The 20642-nt window shown below is 40.5% G+C and overlaps 1 protein-coding gene across 5 annotated transcripts in view; it reads right to left on the bottom strand.

The window, feature by feature from the left end:
* celf5a (cugbp, Elav-like family member 5a) overlaps nt 1–20642 on the bottom strand; it is a 174574-nt gene that overhangs the window by 19787 nt on the left and 134145 nt on the right. For 4 of the 5 annotated variants that reach the window (XM_030726977.1, XM_030726979.1, XM_030726981.1 and 1 more), the window contains exons 4-6: nt 14541–14669; nt 12457–12536; nt 4589–4735 (exon numbers count right to left, since the gene is read on the bottom strand). In XM_030726977.1, coding sequence (XP_030582837.1) covers nt 4589–4735; nt 12457–12536; nt 14541–14669 — 356 coding nt within the window. The remainder of the gene's footprint in view (nt 1–4588; nt 4736–12456; nt 12537–14540; nt 14670–20642) is intronic. The other variant, XM_030726978.1, reaches the window with a different exon arrangement.

Here is a 20642-nt window from a genome sequence, read left to right as displayed (position 1 = left end):
AGTTTATAGTAGAGCCAAATGATGCAGTAATCTGTTCCCATCATTTCTCATGTGTGCTGTGATGCAAAAGGCTCTTTTTGAAAGTAAGTCCCTCCAACAGGGGGAGATGTTTCCTAATTTGAGTTTATAGCCATCATTCTCCCTCTCATCCACCCACACACTGTCACTATTTGCACCAAGTTAAACCATTTTCTCTCCTCTAGTTTAGCTATCTCATGCTCAGTCTAATGCATCTTTCAGGGAGGCAAGATGGCCACAGTGCTGGAGGTAATTTTAAATCGGAAATTTCTCTCTTAAACTCAAACACAGAGAAACCAAGGGAAATGGCTAGCTTTCACAAGGAGACCAGACTTGAGATGATGAGGGAGGAAAAGCGACTTTTCTCAAATCTGACTGTGTACCAATGTGATGTTTGTGTCGTGAAGAGAAAATATGAAAAGTAGTAAAAGCTGGTTTTACCACTTGCATTCAGTGTTTCACAGAAGAACTATTATAACTCATCACTAACGCTGGACTGAAACATGGAATCTCACTCCCTTGTTTTCCTTTGGCTTGTGTTTTATAAAATCACCTTTTGCAAATAGGATGTCTCCTGTCAGAGCACACCGGTGTCTGTGTCGATTGTGAAAATGGCACATTTCTCATTTTTGGCATATGTTGTCAGTGTTGTACCCCTCCAATTTGTGTTCAGAGCCCCCTCCTTCTCCTGGTTTGACTAAAATCCAATTTACTGGCTGTCAGCTCAACTCTATAATCCTATCCACTGCTGTACTGGAGAGGTAGCTCTTTGAATTTACCATTTACTGTATTTGCTGGTTATAACTATATATACAATCTCTCCCAATGTCTGTATTCTATACCGTGCCACCTCTTCTTCTCTTGGCTAGTGTATATGGAGAGTAGGGGGAGCGTGTAGTGTGTCTTTAGAGATAAAGTCCTTTTTCTGTCACTGCAGGTTTTTCGTCTTTGGGGACTATGTGTAGTTTATCTTGCAGCAAAGAAACATTCATCGTATCATTTCAGCACCTACCTGGTGACTACAGGGGAAGCAAGGCTGCAAACCACATGTATGTAGCCAGCACCAGCATCCAAATGTAATTATAACTGCTGGAAAAGCTGGACACCTACATGGAAGATAACTAATATTTCTCTTTATCTCACATTATTACTTACCTGACAGCCCCTACCAGTATTTAGATTCATTTAGTAAGGAAGATATAAAAATAAGTGTGTTGCTGATAATACACTGCTGTCTGTTGCACATTCATTACTTTATCAAAAGTTAGAATGAGTTTATCTCCAAGGTTGCCCTGCCTCAGAGTTTCTAACCCAACTTTCTTTATTTTGTCAAAGTGATTATATGTAGTTACATGGCATAGATAATATAAAGGAGAATTTCACCTTCACTAACATCATTTATGCTGTGTAATCTTTCTGTCAAGAAACCATATATGTGCAATTTCTCCTTTAGATTTAATGGTAATTGATTCTCTCTAATGCTGAAGTATCCCCCGTGCCCTTGTTACATTCATTCCGAACTCAATTTCCTAGCATCATCCTGCTGTTTGTCGTATTATATGTGTATATGACAGGGGGGGCAAGGGGGGGGGGGGGGGGGGGGGGGGGGAGCGAGAAAGAGCATTTGTTGTGCACTGTGCATGAGTGTGTACAACGCTTGTGTGTGCCTGTATGAGTCGAGACGGGTCTGTGCCACGGTAAATAAAAGTCATGGCCAACCTGAGCGGGGCACAATGGTCTCCCTGCAGACCGCTACTGCCTCCACCACCCCTTAAACATTTGCATTTCTCCACATTTCCTGGGAAAGGGCTGCATTTCATGAATGGTAATGAAGGTGGGAGTTTTACTGGAGAGAGCACAAGAGATGGCCTTGCAATTACTCGGGGATGGTCAATTTGCACATTTCACAGTAGGTCCCATGGCTGTGATATGAAAATGAGGGAAATGGATAAGCCCCCAAGACCCAGCTAACATCAACAATTAATCCTAGCATTTAGAAACTGGAAAAAATATATAACTTTAACATCCAAGTAAGTACAGGGGAAAATGACTTTGTGTTGCTCCTTCTTTGTAAATTATATTTTCTGCAGATGTTTATGTGCATTTATGCAATGTGTTGTGACTAAGGCCCAGGTATAGAAACAGATAGGATAGAAAGCTTTTCTTAAATTCATTTCAGTCTTCTTCAAGTAGTTAGTGTGTTTGTGTGTGCATACACATGGTGGCATAAGCACTGAGGGGGTGCATGTGTGTGCTCTGCCTCAGCAGGGAAGAAGAAAGTTTGCGCGCAGATAAGTTGCCTGTGGAATATTCTGAGTCAACTGCGGCCCCTGAAGCATCTCATAGGCCCAGAGGGAGGGACAGTGGGAGGGAGAGGGGAAGGGTAGAGAAGCAGTGTGATAGAGGGTAGAGGGGGCGCATGGTGAGAGGGGCTGCATAGGCTGTCTGAACTCATCAAAGAGCCGAGGGTCTGCTGTGTGTGTTTGGTGCCGTGCCGTGCCATGCCCTGGGGGGCGGTGGGTGGGCGGTGGTAGGAGGGCAGAGTGAAGCTGATGAAGGGGTTGGAGGGTACAAGCTAACCAAACGTGTTACGTGCTGAGAGTGCCGAAACCCAAGGACTAATGGAATGGCAGTACTGTTTAAAAGGAGAAAAGCTGAAAGTAGTGTTGATGGCATCGATGATAGTTTGCCAAGCTAATTTTCGCCTTTGACAATATTCGCTAAATAAGGAAAAAAGAGGGGGAAAATGTAGTGAAGTTACTCAAAGATGTTTCAGTACAAAGCAGAATTCAGTGAGACATATTCTTTGAATTTATTTGCCAGTGTGTCTCATGTAAATTCCAACACTTTGAGGGGACTATCTCAGCCATATAGTCATCATCCCAACATGGATTATTAATTGAAAGATATGGCACTGATCAGCAAACATAAATACCAGAATTAAAACAGCCTACTTGCAAAATATCAGTATGTGTCCCTTTTTCAGAATTCTGATTTTGGAATTTTTGAAGATATATTTGGAAAAAAAAAAGGCTATAATCCAAGATGATCTTTCATAACTAAAATCTAATTCTTTCTACATTAGATAAATGGGATGAGTTATGATAATGCCACAAGGGTATATATTCTCCTGATATTTGCTGCAAATATAATGTCTACCATCTGTAGCTTTCATAAGCTGGTGGAACAAATTCGTGGATTTAAACCAGTATTAACATATCTTCTGGCTACTTGAGGGCAGTGTAAACAACTGCCCCTAAGCCAGAAGATACTATGAGCACAGCACTTTAATATATTGCCTTTTGGGTCAATAAGTCAAAAATTAATTATCTTTGTGTCTGCTTCCTGGCCATGTATGAATGAGGCCCAGTAGTATTCACTCTGCTCTGCTGTTTACCAAATTCCTGTCATTTTAGCTGATAAATGTGCTACTTTATACAAGTTAAAAACAAGTTAATTGCTAGGTTTTAGCCATTGCCTACTGTGGCTGCATATGATAAAATATGAGTTTTAAAGCAAAACAGACCATGAAAAGAATTGCATAGCTTGGTCGTAATTCTCTGTAGGTTTATCATACTGAGCAATAACATTCACACACCAGCAGTCATTTGATTTGCTGGCAATGCAATCTGAGGACCCACAGGCTAGCCTGCTAACATAAGCCCTCTCCACACAGGAAGCAATTTGCTTGTTCTGCATCGCTTTGTCGCTAATGATTGGTCGCTACGTATTTACTACTCTGTCAGATGTCAATCTACAGCATCCTGCACTTTAAGTTTAAGTTTTTAAGTTTAAGTTGAGACCCGCCTACTTCATGTAACCAATTTCCCCTGTCTCTCACTTAGAGTCATTACCATGACTGTCCAATTTAACAGCCACTCTCTTCCGGCCTTCGCAGTCTTTGTGGCCTCTGAAGGACCCGGCCTACGTACATAGACTGTGTCCTTCAAAGGATGCAACCCTTGAATTTCGACACACTTATTGACTTTCCACGATATCTGGTCACCACATTGCTGCTAGTTGCTTCCTGTGCAGGCGCCCCTTCACCCCTTGTGGGTGACGGCCAATTTTGCTTCCACTGTAGCCAGGACATAAAAGCTATCTGGTTTTGTGACTTCCTGTTCCTTGAGCCATGTCATTGTTTAATATTTGAAAAAAAAATGTAAACGAGCTAATATAAAACTAAATTGTTATCAGATGAAACTCTAGATAACCTTTCAGCAAAGGGAATCCCTCTTTTGCTCTCCACACAGACTGTTAGTCCACATGCACCCAAAGGTTACTTGAATGTAATCGTTCATCAGGACTAGTGGACTACAAATGGAAACCTAAAAGCTCCTGGTGCCAAAAATCGTTTTCCTTGCCTACAGATTCTGCATATTCAAATTCAGATACATGCTTATTGTGATTAATTATAGACTATAAAATATTTTATAACAGTGTTAGCTATACCAAATCCATTAAAATAAAAAGTGTCTGTACTACTAAGGATAACCAAAAGGTCCATTAACCATGTATATAAATATAATAGGACACTGTCTGTGTGCTACATATGCCTTTTCCAACTCACCGCATGTGCGTAAGAGCTGTAGGTGCTGAAGGGAAGGGCGATGGCTGGGTTAAAGATGCCAAACTGCCCAACCATCTGCTGCATACGTCTGATGGTGCGCTCCTTGTCTGTGTCGGCAAACTTGACCACCAAGCTAGAGGAAGCACCCTGAGTGAGTAAGAAACAAAAAGAGAGAGAGAAAGAGAGACACTTAAACTTGGTTTATCCCAGGTACCGCTCACACACACACACCAACGCTCACACTAAAATGAACACAGTGTGTATATATATATCTGCAAAAGGCCTTGAGAAAATTTGCATTTATAATTAACTACACATTTAGAGACAGCTGCAAACAAACGCTTCAAAAAATGCATTAAGAACATTAGTGGTTATTACTTCAAATTTCTTAGTCTGCCATGCTCATTTGCAACAACTGCTGTTAACATCAATACCTAGTGAGCATCTCTACATAATTGTGTGTCAGAGATTTGTTTTTCATTATTGCAGAAAATTGTGGCTGATATACATAAACATGAAACGAACAGATGTGTTGAGAATAAAAATATTCTAGTTACTGAGTGAAAAGCTCAGATATGCAGACAGAATCAGCCCTCTTTCTTTCAGTCAGAGTAAGATATATACAAAGTCACTCAGGGCAAAGCTGCCTCACTGTTTATATCATAAATAGTTTATACCCCTCACCCCATTCCAGGCTTTTCCCTATTCAATTCAGTACATATATATATATATATATATATATACATCAGAGCTACTTCACTTTGTTAAGGTTAAAAGATCTGCAGTGTACAGTGATTTGAAATAAGAGCTATGATGGGCAGTGGTTCCTATTGACCTGGGTAAAAGTGTTCTTCAAAGAAAATGTTTCTTTTCAGGGCAATTTCTCTTTCTGCCCACCGTCCATTTGTCTCTGTGTCTTTGGCATTCATCCTTTTATCAAAACTGCTACCTCTTTTTGCAGCCCAATAATGAAACCAGCAGGTGTGTCTGCCACACACCCTTCATTAAAGAATCTTCAAATGATTTAGCGCTACAGTTGACCTTTTGTGTGCTCCGCCTCTCCTCCCCTCCGCGCCCCCAAACAGGCCAATCGATCCCCATAAAAGGCCGAAATATTACTCTGATCTGACAGTGTAGAAAGGTTGTGTGTCAGTCACGATAAGAGGCTCCCTGAAATTGATGCAAGATTGTCAATAACAGTGGTGACTGGTAAAGTGGCTGGAATGGGGTTATGGTTTTTAAAGTGCTAAGGAGGTTTTTTTTTTTTTTTTTTGGATCAGAATCAAACATGGAAAAAGTTGTGCTGGACTACAGGTACATAGTTAAACATGACATGTGTATTAACAGGTTATTATTGCATAACTAATTAGACTTTCTAAAGTTCTTTTCTGTGTGTTTTCCCCTCACTGAGGTATCCCTCTAATAAAGATATCTACAGACAGCAAAAGATGGTCAAAAACAGGCTTTGGACCTTTTCGACTGTAGCGTATGGATTTTTTGTTCTTCCTTTCCCTTTCTCCCCACATTTCTCAATATTCCCACTAGCCCTCTCCTCCAGGCTAACTCACTAGTTGAATTACAGGCTTGCAGTACTATAGGTGAATGGTCTGTTGGTTAGTTGGCTGTCTGACTAATTGAATGATTGCATAGTTAGTTGAATGACTGGCTGACTGGCAGGATAGTTGACTAACAGGCTAATTGAGCACTGGCTGGCTCTAGCCACATGAGCTTGTTCAGTGCATGCCATTCTGTCAGACTGGAATAATGCGTCTCCCATTCATTCAGAATCATGTACGATTAAATGATGAATAAAAACAGAAGCAAGAGATAGAAGAACACAATAAAAAAAAAGAAACAATCTCTTAAGCAAAACCTCATATTAACACTAAGCTGAGTCACTTCAAGGTTGGCAGTGACACAGTTGCACGTTTAGCGTTTGTTGTTGTCGAGCATTTTACTATCTGTATGATTAACCTTGCTACGAGGTTTAACTTTGGGAGAGTGCAGGACAGAGGTGTGCAGCAGAATACAGAGGAGATGCACTAGTACATATTGAATATTTTACCTCCCTTTCACAGTTAGAGAAGCTATTTAAGGTCGACACTCTTTGGTAATGAGAAGTGTGAATTTCTGCTCTGGTTAAGGAGATTAAGTTGGAATTTTGCAGTCAGCCCTTTGCCATCTAGAACATCGAGTGCATGCCTGCTTGAGAAACAAAGTTTATTGGCCTGTCTTATTATACAAGAGCCTTATGCCATCTTCTTTCATACTCTTGCATGTATGTCCCACTCTCTGCAAGCTTTTCTCAAGGTCTATACACTGAGACTGCCCTCCCACTGTTTCATCTAAGGACACCTAAATTTTATGGCTTGTCGGCTAAGCGTCCATTGCCACATTTGTTTATCTCAGAGGTTTTCCCATTTAGGCCTGTCAGGATATCAGCAAGCAGAATCTCCATTGCTATAAAGAGAGGAGGATGAAGTGTGAAGTGAAAGTCTCATTAAATTTTTAAGCTGCCAAGTGTGAGCAGAATCCCCCTGCCGGGCGTCTCCCAGCTGCCTAGAGAGCCACTGAAGGAGCGGGAGTTAAACAGGAAGGATAAAAAGGTACTACAGAGACTTAGAACCAAAGGAAAAGTCTGCCTCTTTATGGTTTCTTCTCATTGCCAAGGATGGCTGTGTTGGTGTCTGTTCAAGCTGCACAAGCTGAAAACCCTCATGTGAATAAAGGGGATAAAGCTCCATACCTAGTGATATATATTTCATATTCTTTTTATTTTAATGCTTGCTTGTATTAGAAAAGTTAGAAGGAAGAGAGATTCTCTGTCCAGTTTTGGGATTTACAGTAGGTGTACTGTACTGGTTTCAAGTGTCTCACTGTAAAGACTTTAATGGCGTGCCTGTCTTTCTGGGTCAGTCATACTATAACTCTGACCAACCAAGGGTTGGAATGAAACATTTATTTAAAAAATACTTCAACGAATTTATACTATTATGAAACACTTTAAATAGATTCAACAGAGAAATGCAGTCAGAATGATTTTTTTTATAATTATTTAAGACCTGCTATGGCCTGGCAATCTGTCCACAGCAAACTAGGGATGCACCAATCATCAGATATCGGTGACAGTGAGCCGATCCATGATAAAATCATTCGGCTCAGTTCGATCTTGTTCTGTATTTAGGCCACAGCAGAAGCTAACCGCAGAGCTAACGTAGTAAATAGGAAGCTAACAACAGAATGTTGACAGCATTTTCAGGCCTGCTGCACCAGCATCTTTTATATGTTTGCAAATGCTTTTTACTTAACTGCAAACTGTGGTCAAAGCGAGCTGACATCACTGAGAAGATAAGACCACGATGATTTCTCTCTTTGGTGAAGCACATGTCGGTAAGCTTTTATTATACTTATGGTAACATAATGTGTTGTCAATACAGCAACATGTTATGTTAAATGCTATTTCATCTCCGCTGTCTCCTGCCAGCTCCACGCCCGTGTGAGGAGGCAAAAGGAGAAACTACTGTGACTGTAAACGACAGCGGTTTGGAGCAGAGTGAGGAATACATATTATAACTTAAACACTGGTATCAGATATGTACTTGGTATCAGCAGATATTCACAACTCAGGTATTACGGTGTCAGTATTGGATTGGAACCAGAAGCTGGATCGAACCATCCCTACAGCATACTCAGCCTCTTGCCCAATGTCGCGAAATGCTGTGATAGGCTCCAGCTCACCACAAAGTTAATGGGATGCAAGGACTGATTATAAAAGGAAACAGCTGTGTTTTAATTTAAAAATATATTAATGATACAAAACACTTTATTGCTAAGAACAGGTTCTTCAAACTATACAAAGAAGAGTCTACGGAAAGTTTCGCCTCTCTTTAATGCATGCTAGAAAGTCTGCCAAGTTGCTAGTTTTGTTTATTTGAAAAGCTGTCTCTTTCATTCAACTCACCATTTCAAGGTAAAAAACTTCAACTTGGAGAAAGCTAACCTCTGAAAAATTAAAATAGACATTTTAAGTTTGAACTTCAGTATTTACATTAATTAAAAAGGACATATAAAAAAAGAGTTTACCTTTATAATGTTTTACAGTGAGGAGACACTTTAAAATCAGTTCTTTTAAACAAAATGTATCACCACTGTTGATGTAGCATTATATGCTCATCACATTACTTACTATTGAAAAAACTAAAAAAAAAAAATCAAATTTATGTTTAAGAATTGATGACTAAATATTCCATCCATACATTTTCTTCCAGTTATCCAATTCAGGGTTGTGGTGGGGCTGGAGCCTACCCCAGCTGCCATGGGGCGAGAGGCAGGGTGTCACAGGGCTGACACATAGAGACAGATAACCATTCACACTCGCATTCACACCTACGGCTGATTTACAATCACCATTTAACCTAACATACATGTCTTTGGACTGTGGGTAGAAGCTGGAGTACCCACAGAAAACCCACACGGGCACAGGGACAACATGCAAATGCCACACAGAGTTTGGACCTAATGTTAGGTTGTTCGCTCAGGTTTGACTGTCCTGAAAACAAGATGAAAAAAAAATGTCCTCTGTCATATTCAGAGTGTTCTACTATATTGAAGCTGTACAATTATATGCTATAGTGTTTAATTTTTGTTATTTTCATGGTGCTCCTCAATGGTTATTTTTCCAATGAGGCTACCCATTACACCACCCCAGTTAGACATAGAAGAATAAACAGACTTCCTATTCATGCTTAGCTCTTATAATAATGGATGACTGGAAACTGTTAGGTTATTAGAATGTAAATTGACTTGTTAGAAATAATACTGATTAAAATTAAAGACCTAACTTAAATAAAAGCGGAATGTTGTTTAGGGAGTAGCAACACAAAGATTAATCAACCCTGTGAAAGACTGACATTAACGCTCCACATTTCATTGGGTACACAACACAATTATTACTTATACCAGTATTTATATGTACACTGCTGTATCAGCTGTCTCTTTCATTTCATTAAAAGACGTGCCTTGGTGAGTATTAAATCCTGGCGCTCATACCACTTATATGTGCACTCTGTTCTCGGTCTGAAGTAAGATTCAGGAGATGGGGAATCACGTTTAGATGATTTTTTAAACTTCTTTTTTCTCCTCTTGGACTCTCAGTCATCTAACTCTCTCTTCTAAGCAAGCATTACCTCATTTGCTTTCTTTTGTTGTGTGCTTATCCTTCCATCATCCTGCTCTGCTGCTTCTATCTCAGTTCCTGTGTCAGCTGAAACTGCCTCAAACTCAGCTGATGTGCATACGGAGTGAGAAAAAAAAAAAAATCAGCACGGCTCTGCGGACCTGACCCACACCCCCGTCATCTCTGTGTAATTCTGTCCCGAGACTTACTTCCTACATGACCCTGCTGAATTCCAGCAATTTGTTCTACAGCTCTAGCATTTAAATGTTTAATTGAGCCACTCATGCCCTGAACTTTGGTAGCGTGTGCTAGCGATAGCAATTGGTGATCAAGGGATGGTGGCAGTGTATATGGGAGCAGAGGTATTTATGCTTGAATTATGATGGGTTAGGGTGTGATCAACTGCTGATGCAATATGGGTAGATAATTATTCATTTGTTCCACATATGGAACAAATGGAAGTATATGTACTCCCACAATGGACATCTAAACATGCACTGGCCAGCACTCTTCATGCAGTCTCTTGATGTAGATTTCCTTTTTTCATTTCCAACTCACACACAGATTAATACATACAAAATACCCACTCCTCCTCTACATGAATAACACAAATGTATTCAGCTCAAGTCCTCCGAGCTGGAAAATAAGATCAGTCAGGGAGTCTTTGACCCTAGTCCGTGGCTGGACGTGCGTGTCACAGTGAAACAGTGAGCGGAGCAGTATAGAATGAGTGTGCATGCATGTGCTCATGCAAATGTTTTACCCACGTAGTGCTTCTGTTTCTGGATATTTATGTATGCACACACAAGCATTCATGTCTGTGTGCACATGCATAAAATCTAAGAAGCAAGGGTTCATGCTTTGGAGGGGCTAGCATTAATTTGCTGTAGTTATCCATAGTGTTAATATTTGGCGCAGCACACTTCAGCCAACCGCTGCTATAGGCCTTTATTACTGTCATCTCTTTGACTGAAATATGAAAGAATGAGGGAATTGCTTCTTTTATGTGTCTGATAGGGAATTCTCTTTTAAGTTCAGGATGTACCTTGTACTGTGGCTGTCACTGGCATTTATTTCTTTGTTTTATTTCTTTGTGCATGTACTCATTTTTAATCCACCTCAAATTTTGGTAAATGAATGCTTATTTGTTTTTTTTTCATTCAATTAACATGCTTGTACATTACATCTTTTTTGCATTTGCGATTCAATTGTAATCAGAATTAACACACAGGATGTATGGTCTATGTTTTTTTTTACCAGGATCTTTGCTACACTGATGGACATGTAGCTCTGAATAGAACTGTCCTGCTGAGACATAATAGACTATCGGAGGTCCACTAATCTCAGCAAGGCAGGCACACTGTGCCCTCTCCTCCAGCAGCCACAGGATATGAGATGCTGATCAGATTTCTATAATCAATTTACCAGAGCAGGAGGTATAAATCCTGTCCATTCACTCATTCTCTCTCTGCCCCCCTCGCTCTCTGTCTCATTCTCTTTCTCCAAGACCCCCCCCCCCCCCCCCCCCCCCCCCCCCCCCCCCTCACACACACCCCCATCCCTTCAGCACCCTGCTTATAGTTGGATGAATAATTCAGCAGCCAATGTGGTGAAAGGTGGAGTAAACAAGTCTATTGCCTAATATCCCAAGAGGCTGCCAAAGAGAGACGAGTGAGGGCAGAGAGCTAGCAGAGATAGGGGAATGGAGCAACACAGAAGGAGGGTATCTATGGAAAATGGACATCCAGAGTCTTTCCTCATGACCTGCAGTCATTTGCACTTAGATTGACTCAGAGGTTGCGCCAAAATGGCACAGCTGGCTTCAAGTGGTTCTCTCTGCTTTCCTCTCTTGAGCCACACATTGGCAACCATTAATAATGAAATCATACAGTGAAACACAACACCTGTGAGATAGGGTGGGAGAGAGTTCACCGTCCCAGCCTTTCTGAAACGAGAGTTGCTGAAACAAAAATGAGGATGAAAGCACAGTATACTTCAGGCTACTGTATAAAACAAGACATGGCTGTCTGTCCGCTTGCCGAATGTCACAGAGAATAACTCTATTCAGGTTTGAAGTGCAGAGTAAGTAGCTTTTATTTTGACACAATCAGGTATACGGGGACCCTGCTTAAACATGAGACACATACAAATGAGCAGTACAGCTTTTTGTACTCACAGTAAAGCTAGTGCAGAGAGAATTCAGAGGACACAGTGTGCTTACATAAGGAGCTAATGTAATCTCACACTGGAGTTATATTCACTGATTATGCAAGCAGAACTACTGATTGATGACTCATCCAAAATTCAATTATCACTCTAAACATTTTTATCTGGAAATCAGATTAGGTTTTTTTTTTTTTTTTTAAGTACCGTGTTAATTACAGAGACAGCAGGATATTTGCTTTTGGATCTCTTTTAAAAAGCTGCCACATTTATAAAGATGGCCACATCTGATTCAAAGCTGGAAACTGAGAGTTTACAGCTCTAAATCAACAGAGATAGACTGCAGTTTTTTCTTCTTCCTGTGACCCCAGGAAGAATAGCTGCTGCATTGCTGCAGGTAACGGGGACCTTAATAAACTAAACTAAGCGTAACTGAAATGGCAGGTTGTGTGTGCGTGTTGTGTATGTTATGAAGGCTTCATGGCCGTTTGTTTCTGTGTTTTTATATGCGGGATAGAGCTGTACTCACTGGCATAGTCTGGCTGCCGTGGAGTGCACTGATTGCAGACTGAGCCTCAGTATGTGTGGAGAACTTAACGAAGGCGCAACCTGAAAGAAAGAACAGATACACACCACACACACAGGTAAACACACAGGCACACACAAGCAGTACATATACATATATATACTACAAGGGTATACTATATATGTATATAGTATACCCTATACAGTATTCACTCAAGCGAGCATTTAAAAGCATACATTATATTAATAAATTAATAATAATAGTTGAATTATATTTGACATCACAGAAATCACTGTGCAATGAGAGGCTCTTGTTGCACAGCAGGCTGCCCAACTCCAGGCATTAGGCAGGCAGACAAGCAGGCAGAAGCTGCAGGCAAGAGACTGTACTGATGAAGCAGAAAAGCATGCTATTTAGCACCACATGCCTGTCTGTGCATATTAAATACTAGCTAAACTGGCTAAACTTAACTAGAAAACCACTTAGGATCGCAGAACAATTAATTGTTTCTACAACGAAATGTTCTGATAATTTTTTCTGATTTTAACAAGTCCATCTGAAGTCCAGAAACAGCAGAATCAAACCTCTTTGCTGTAATGTCCTTAAAGAAGACTGGCAGGACTAGATCGAGTGAAAGTAAACTATCCACTACTATCCACTGAGCCACTGTGTCATCTTATAATTATACACCTAATTTCATTTCATGTTAAGTTTCTTTTTTTTAATTTTTATTTAATCTTTCATACTGTCAGTCTTATCATCTTCTCTGCTTGACCCAGTCACCCTGCCATTCTTCCTCTGTTAATGGGCTTACCCCTATGGACACCAGCCTATCACGATGCCCATTCAACTGTCAAAGCACTGCCCCCTATTGAGATATGGATAGAAAAGAGCTAGAGCTCATGATGACCTGTACAAGGATTTTGTCATATTAGTACAAACCATGTATCACTATAATTATGCATACAATCTGCAAGCCATGCACTTCCTGAACCTTTTTAAATAAACTGAAAAGAATTTAAATCAAGAGCTAGGGAGCATAAACTATTCTTAACTCCCAAACTTGATGTAATTATAGTGATGGATGTAATTGTACCAACAGGATTTTGTGACGCTGTGTTTTTGTAGGTGAAGGATTTGTTTTAATTGTTTGGACTTTTATTATTTGATATGCTATGAATGTACCACTACTACTGCTAATAAAAATAATAATAAAAAAAAGGACTGTCAGCCATTAGCAGAAAAAGAGAATTGTGATGATGTAATGGAGGATAATGATTTGAGTGTTGACAGTTAACTTAGACTGAGCACAAATATTGCAGCGCCACAAAGAAGAATGCAACTTGTCCCCATCCTCGCAGTGGGGACACTTGAATCGTTTTGACATCCGTCTTTTTTTTTTCCTCCTCCTCCTCCTCCTCCAACCTACTGCAGAGTCAGAATGTTCTTCAAACCCTTTTAGATATAATTCCATAACAATTTCCATAAGCGCCGGCTGGGGAATAGGCTTTAAAGACATGAAAAACCACTAGTCCCTTTGCTCTTTGCTGCATGGCTATCTCAAAAAGGCCTTCAGGATATCAACACTACAGTACCTGTGTTGCAGTAAAGTGTAGCAGTACACCAAAAATGCAAACAAAACAAAACAAAAACACACACCAAAATGAATAAATAAATAAAAAATAGACAGCATCAAGATAATAACCATGATTTTGTCATGCAGGACAGTTTGCTTTCCAAATCAGATGAATGCCGAAAAACTGTTTGCAAAGTCAGCTATAGGCTAATTTCAACACCATTGCTGAATTTGCTGGGATTACAGCAATGCAGGAGTAGTAGTTAAACTTAAAACAGATAGAATAAATTGTAACAATAATCATAAAAATAATAATAATAAAGACTAAAGACATCCATTAATATTTAAATATGACATTTGAAAACCATTAGACTTTTCAGGCATTTTGACTTATATCTGATGTATATGCCACACAAATTTTAGATACCACTGCTAACATAGACACTCAGACACACTGTCACTTCTTTGTCAGTGACCTAAATAATGCTGACAACTGTATCATGGCTCTTACCTTTGCTGTTTCCGTCAGGACCTCTTAGGACCGTGCATTCTTCGATGACTCCATAGGGTTCGAAGAGACGGTAGACATCTTCCTCGGTCTGTTGTTTGTTCAGCATCCCAACAAACAACTTCCTGTCTTCTGGAACAAAAACAAGAGACAAAAGGTTACATTACAATTTTGACCTCAATTATAAAACCAGTTTGAAAACATACAGTAGTGAAATGTACAGTAGAGCCACTGTTTGTAGAACAGCAACAACAAGTTTAAAAGAAGTCTCATTTTCCACAGGAACAAAGACACTTTCACAGAGCCTTGGTACAGTAAAGCAACTGTCTAGTTTATTTAGTGCAGGTTGGCCTCGAGTCACATTGTATTATCTCTTTTCCCAGACTGATCATTTTAAATCTCCACTGTAAGTGGGTTTAGTCCCATGTGGGCACATATACTATAGCAGCAGGGGGTAAGTGAGTGGTCAGGGGCTGGAAAGAAGAAAGGAGGGAAATGGTAGACTAATGAAGAGGTTTCTCACATGCTCACACATGCAGGCACAGAGACCCAAGACAATGAGAGAGTCTTTGGTCCTTTAAAAGCATGAAGGGGCTCCAGGCAGCTCTAACCTCCTACACACCACATTGTACTGGCTGAAAACTCAAGTTCTCGCCTGCTTTCTCTTTTTACTCACTCTTACTCCTTCCCCTTTATTCATCTATCTATTTCCTTCCTCTTTCCTGCTTTCTTATTCTCTCGCTGATTCTACATTTTTCCCCTCATTCTTTTTCAACTGCCCGCCTCCCTCCCTTCCTCCCTTTATCTCTCTCTTACTCTACTAATTGCTGCTGATCCAGTGTTTTTTGTGTAGCCAGAGAAATATTTCAGTGTGCTCTTCAGTGAACAATGGCGTGTCTCTCCAGTGAGAAACGAAGGCTGGGAGACATGCCATGAATAACGCTGACTTTTCAACAGATAGCCTGTATGCCACTGAGTCCTGTTAAATGCTTTGGGATCTGATCTTTACCTTGACCTGACACACTGTGTTTACTGATGTACTCTGGCCTTGTATGATTAATGCCACAGTGCAGCGAGTCTCAGTTGGCAGCAGAAGCACTAAAATCTGCCTTTTATACAGATTGTTTCTCCAACACTGACCTGTGCCATCACAGCAAAGAGACCGAGTGAAAGGCGGGACTAGCAGCCACTGCTGTGAAGAGGTTGAGAGCAGCAAAAATCGCTGCCAGGGGTATTGCCCGGTGTCAGGGTGACCTGCGATGACTATTGATTGTGTTGTGTTGTTGCTGCTCTCTGACCCCAACACAAGCCGATACCCACATTCCTGTAGCGAGCATGGCAGATAGTGTATATGGACATGGCGCCCAGCTACGGTTTCAGCACTCAGCAACCCCAATGATGCACCTTTAAAATAATCACCCGTGTCAGAGCGTTGTCTAGGGAGGGGCATCCCTGGTGCTGGCTCCTTATTGCAAGTGGCAGGATCAGAGGCTATGTATCAAAATGGAAGTGATGCAATGTGACATCTGTCAGGGTGGATTGGAGAGCATTTATCTGCAAAAAAAGGAAAGCCCTGAACTGGAAAATGAAAGGCCAAGATGGTCCTTCCTTTTGCTGGAGGGAGAATATAAATTCTGAGGTTGGATCGGCGAGATGAGTCAAGAGTGGGGGATGGGGCTGGACTGCACATATTTCCCTGAATGCCGTCAGATCACATCTTACATACAGTCCTATATAGAAATAGAGAGGTATGCCATTTGAGCCCCTCCTGTACCTACTTTGGCTGTAACGTCCCCCTTCACGTATGCTATGGAGGTCTGGCAAGTACTAAATTATCAGTTTCGTGTCTTACAATACAACACAGCATCCATCCTTCAGTGGCCACTGCATCACAATATTAGTTCACAGTGAATTACACAAAAGCCTTGGAGTGCTTTTATCTTTGGGAGACATTATTCTAATGTACTTTTGCATTATGTGTGAGAGCCATATTGAGACATGCAGATGGTGACTGCAGTGTATCTGAAAGGTGTGACATACTTTTTTTTTTTTTTTTTTTTTTTCGTATTTAGCAGGAGTTTCTAATCTGCTGCTGAGAGAGAGATGGAGCACATGTTCTGGAACGTAAATGTGCTTTGAAAACAAGCTAACAACGCATGAAAACAGATCATCTAGTAGATCTGTTCCACTGTCTAGGATTCTGCTCTGGCTGCTCTCAACTAAAACGCTCCCTTGGGAATTCAGGTCTTGTGTTCATTGCCAATAGAAACATTATCTTATTTATCTACAACACTGCAGCACAGGCAGTGTGCAAACAGACACAAACAGAGTGAAAAACACCTACAGTCATTTACACATATCTGACAGGGGAGGGAAAAAAATGAGCAAATGAGGGACAAAGGGAGGAAGAAAAAAATTACATGCAGAAACAAGGATACTCTTGCATCCCCTGATACAGAGGATTAGAGATAACATCTCTCCCCCCATGACCACACACATAGTATACACATGAGTGCATGCCTCACTGTTAACTATCTTGTAACTACAGAGTATTGACATTTTCTCAGTAATCACCTTAACCCGCCCGAGTGCTGCTGGCTGCTATTGTTGCTAACTTCCATCCACTAACTGCAGCTACAAAACTCTCATAGCACCCAAGGCTGCTACTAATTGCAATGCAGCTGCTAGCTGCAAGTGTAGTTAATACTAATCTCTAGCTTAATCTAGGCTGCATTACAAGCTGCAGCACATATTACAAATGATCCTGCATTTTCACTGCACTGCAAAGCTGTATATATATATATATATGTATGATATTGGTCTAAACAGATTTCAGCTGATTCTGAAATCTGGATCTTATTAAAAATAAAGAAATCTGGATATTTGCAGAGATATACAGCCTCTGTTTCCTTCAGTGTTTGGGTTTTGTCTGCTATTTTTTGTGACTACAGAACTAATACCATGAAATACACCATATTTCCCTTTCTCCACTTCTTTGGAAGAGTATCTTACTTTCATATTAAGTGAAAACACTTGTGATGGAAACAGCAATATATAAATTCATGGCTAAAAATGAGATTCCTGACATTTATAAAAGAGGGACAGTTTTATCAATCAATATTTATGTTTCTGCCCTTAGGCATGCACACAGTGTTAGTTTTATTAGGACGGAGTAGCATGCATCTGGCCACAGTACTTCCTGGACAGTAGAATTCAGTTGACGCAGTAATTCAGGGGCACCTTGATGTCGCATCCTTGATCTGCAGTTTGAACTAAATTCAGTTTTGATTCCCTGCATTGCAAACGATATCTTTCTCAGAGAAGGTTTTGACTCAATATTAGGTCACATACAACTGCAAAACAATGCAAAAGGCTAAAATAACTAGCAGCTGCTGCTTTAAATTCCTCTTTTCTCTTTTGCTACCTTTGAAAACAGGTGTCTTAACATCCTGTTAGAGTTATTCAAGGTTGGCACATGGCTTCAACTGTACAGTTTAATACAGAAAAAATGAGTAAATTATGAATTGTTCTTTTGCCTCGTTACATCATAACACAGCCTAGTCAATGTGAATATTATCCTAAATTAGTGAAACTCCATAGGCCCTGTAGTTATTAAGAAGAAATATCATCACCTAAACAATTCAGGGGTCCAATAACCACCATCAAGTTTTCGATGAAAGCTGTGCTGCATGCTGGCATTAAGATGCATTTACAGCTCACTGTAGCAGAATACTGTATTCAGCTTCAGTGACACACCACTGGTGTCCTGATATTTACCTCCCCATCATGTTTAATTTACTCTGAGTTACTAAACAGATGCTTGTTTGGAATAAATGCATTGGAAATTAAACTCCAGAATAATGAATTGGCAATGTGCTGTCTTGTTATAAATATTGATTTCCTGATAAGATTTATAGATCCATTTGAAGCAGTTCTAATCAATAAAAGCTTTTCAGAATAAGCATGTTGGCCCTGTGTGAACTCTTAGAGTTAACAGCACTAAAGCAAATTAAATCAGTAATATTTCATATCTCAAGTCGTCATGCTGTCATGCATGACAAACAACAGCACAGCTTCCTCATGCATGTGTTTCAAAAGCTCTGCACAACCCTTTGTTTCCTTTGGTTCCACTGGAAATTTGAAAATTCTCCCACTCATTATAAACAAAAATACATGACATGTCCAGCACAATCTAATATACTGGAGACTTGTTGCACTGTGTTTGATGATTATACTCCACACTGTGCAAAAATTTGACAGTGGATTGAGACTTTTGGAATAGCAATCAGGCAGAATGGGAGTATTTGGAGCAACAAGATGAAAAGAAAAAGGGGGAATCCAGGGAAGCGGAGATGTAGCGAGAGGGAGAGAGTAAATGTGTGGGAGAGTGAGAGTGATGAGCCCATACTGTAAGTTGCTGTGCATACAGTCCTGTAGTCCTTGATAAGCCAGGATGGATGAAAGAGGTAAACCATTGGAGTGGGTAAATCATTGTCAGTGGTGGGTACGATGAGAGAAGCAAAGGAAAGTGAGAAAGGGAGGGATGGAGATGGGGGAGGGGAAGCATACCAACAGCTTTAGAGCTGCTCTCTTGTTTTCAAATTTCCCTTTTCTGACTGTCTCTTTCTCAATTATTTGCAACAGAAAGAGAGTGGGGATGGAGGGAGTGAGAGAGAGAGATGTTGTGACAGAGGGAGAGTGTGTGTTATAGAGAAAAAGTACTTGTCATAAGGATGGGGAGGTTGCTATGACAACTACTTATACAGCGGGCTGTCAGTCATGTTTCATTGGAGTTTGGAGAGGAGGAGATGAATGAAAGGAGCAGAGGAGTTGGGGAAGGAGGGGTTGGAAAAGGGTCATTTCTCCATCTGTCTGCTGAGCCTGAGTGTAAATTTGACTGTCAGGCTTGCAGATAAGGACAAATTATGAACAATATTAGCTGGCTGATAAAAGGGAACAATAATGAATGGATAAATATATTAAAACCAAATGAGATAGCATCCAGGCAGAAACAGGGGCCCTGAGAAGCCATCCAGGTTTTCTCATTTGGACGGGAAGATAAGAGCCGGAGTGAGGCTATGAAGGGGAAGGATCTACCATATTAGAGTTAGCTACTGTAGCATACTTCCTTGTCAAAAGAAAGAAAGAACCAAAATCACTCCGTAGCAGGAATACCAAACACTCTCCCTCCTTCACAAGCCTATTATACTTCTCCAGTGAGCAGGATGCCACACAATAACAGTGTCAGCATGTGTTCAAGCATAAAAAACACAGACAGAATGGAATGAAATTAATTAACCCTAAGAGATCACAGTTCTTAGCCAGTGGAATTGAATCCAATTTATTACATATAGGGATCTAACTAGGGTTGTGTTTGCATTAATGAGATGTGTGTAGGGATGTGTGCTTGGATGTTGGCATGTACAGCACGTGTGCCCTCTCTTGTATAGGTGTGCTGAGGGCATCCTTCCTACCCTGTGTCTGGTAAGGACCGCTGATGAAAATGGAGACCAGTAAGGCAGTGAGTCTGAGGTTTGGCTCAGCCTTGAGGTGAGAAATCCCTGCCAAATTAACACCTGAATAATGAGCCCTTTATTTGCTGCATTAACACCATAGAGAAGATGGACACATTTTGTCACAATGTTGGCGTCACATCAGACACAACCCACTTAGTAGGTTCTACCAGCACACCTTCAGTTAGGAAAGAAATATGGGTTGATAGAATAGTTTGTATACCAATTTCTAAACTAAATTAGCACTCCTGTGTGTATGCGGCTGTCTTTTGAAGTTTGCATGCTAACCCACTGAGTTGACAGCACAAACCGTAAGGCCTACCATGCACCCGCCCTAATGAGGTAGCTTATTAGCGCTGTTTCCCTTACAACTTCAGAAATGTTGCTTGGAAACAGCACTGCAAAGAAAACAATACTGTAGTTCCAACCAAAAAGCCATCAAACCTAGAGCTCCCCGATGTGCAATTTCAACACTTCCATTGAACCACATATGACTGAATAAAGAATGAAAAATAGAACTGACTGACAATTTAATTGTATATGAATGTTAAGCATACTCCATTTTATTGGGATGCTTTCTCAGGTTGCCCAT

The sequence above is a fragment of the Archocentrus centrarchus genome, chromosome 4 (assembly GCF_007364275.1).
Source record: "Archocentrus centrarchus isolate MPI-CPG fArcCen1 chromosome 4, fArcCen1, whole genome shotgun sequence".
Lineage (NCBI taxonomy): Eukaryota > Metazoa > Chordata > Actinopteri > Cichliformes > Cichlidae > Archocentrus > Archocentrus centrarchus.
The sequence above is the reverse complement of the archived record's forward strand: the minus strand, read 5'-3'. Positions and strand labels throughout refer to the sequence as shown.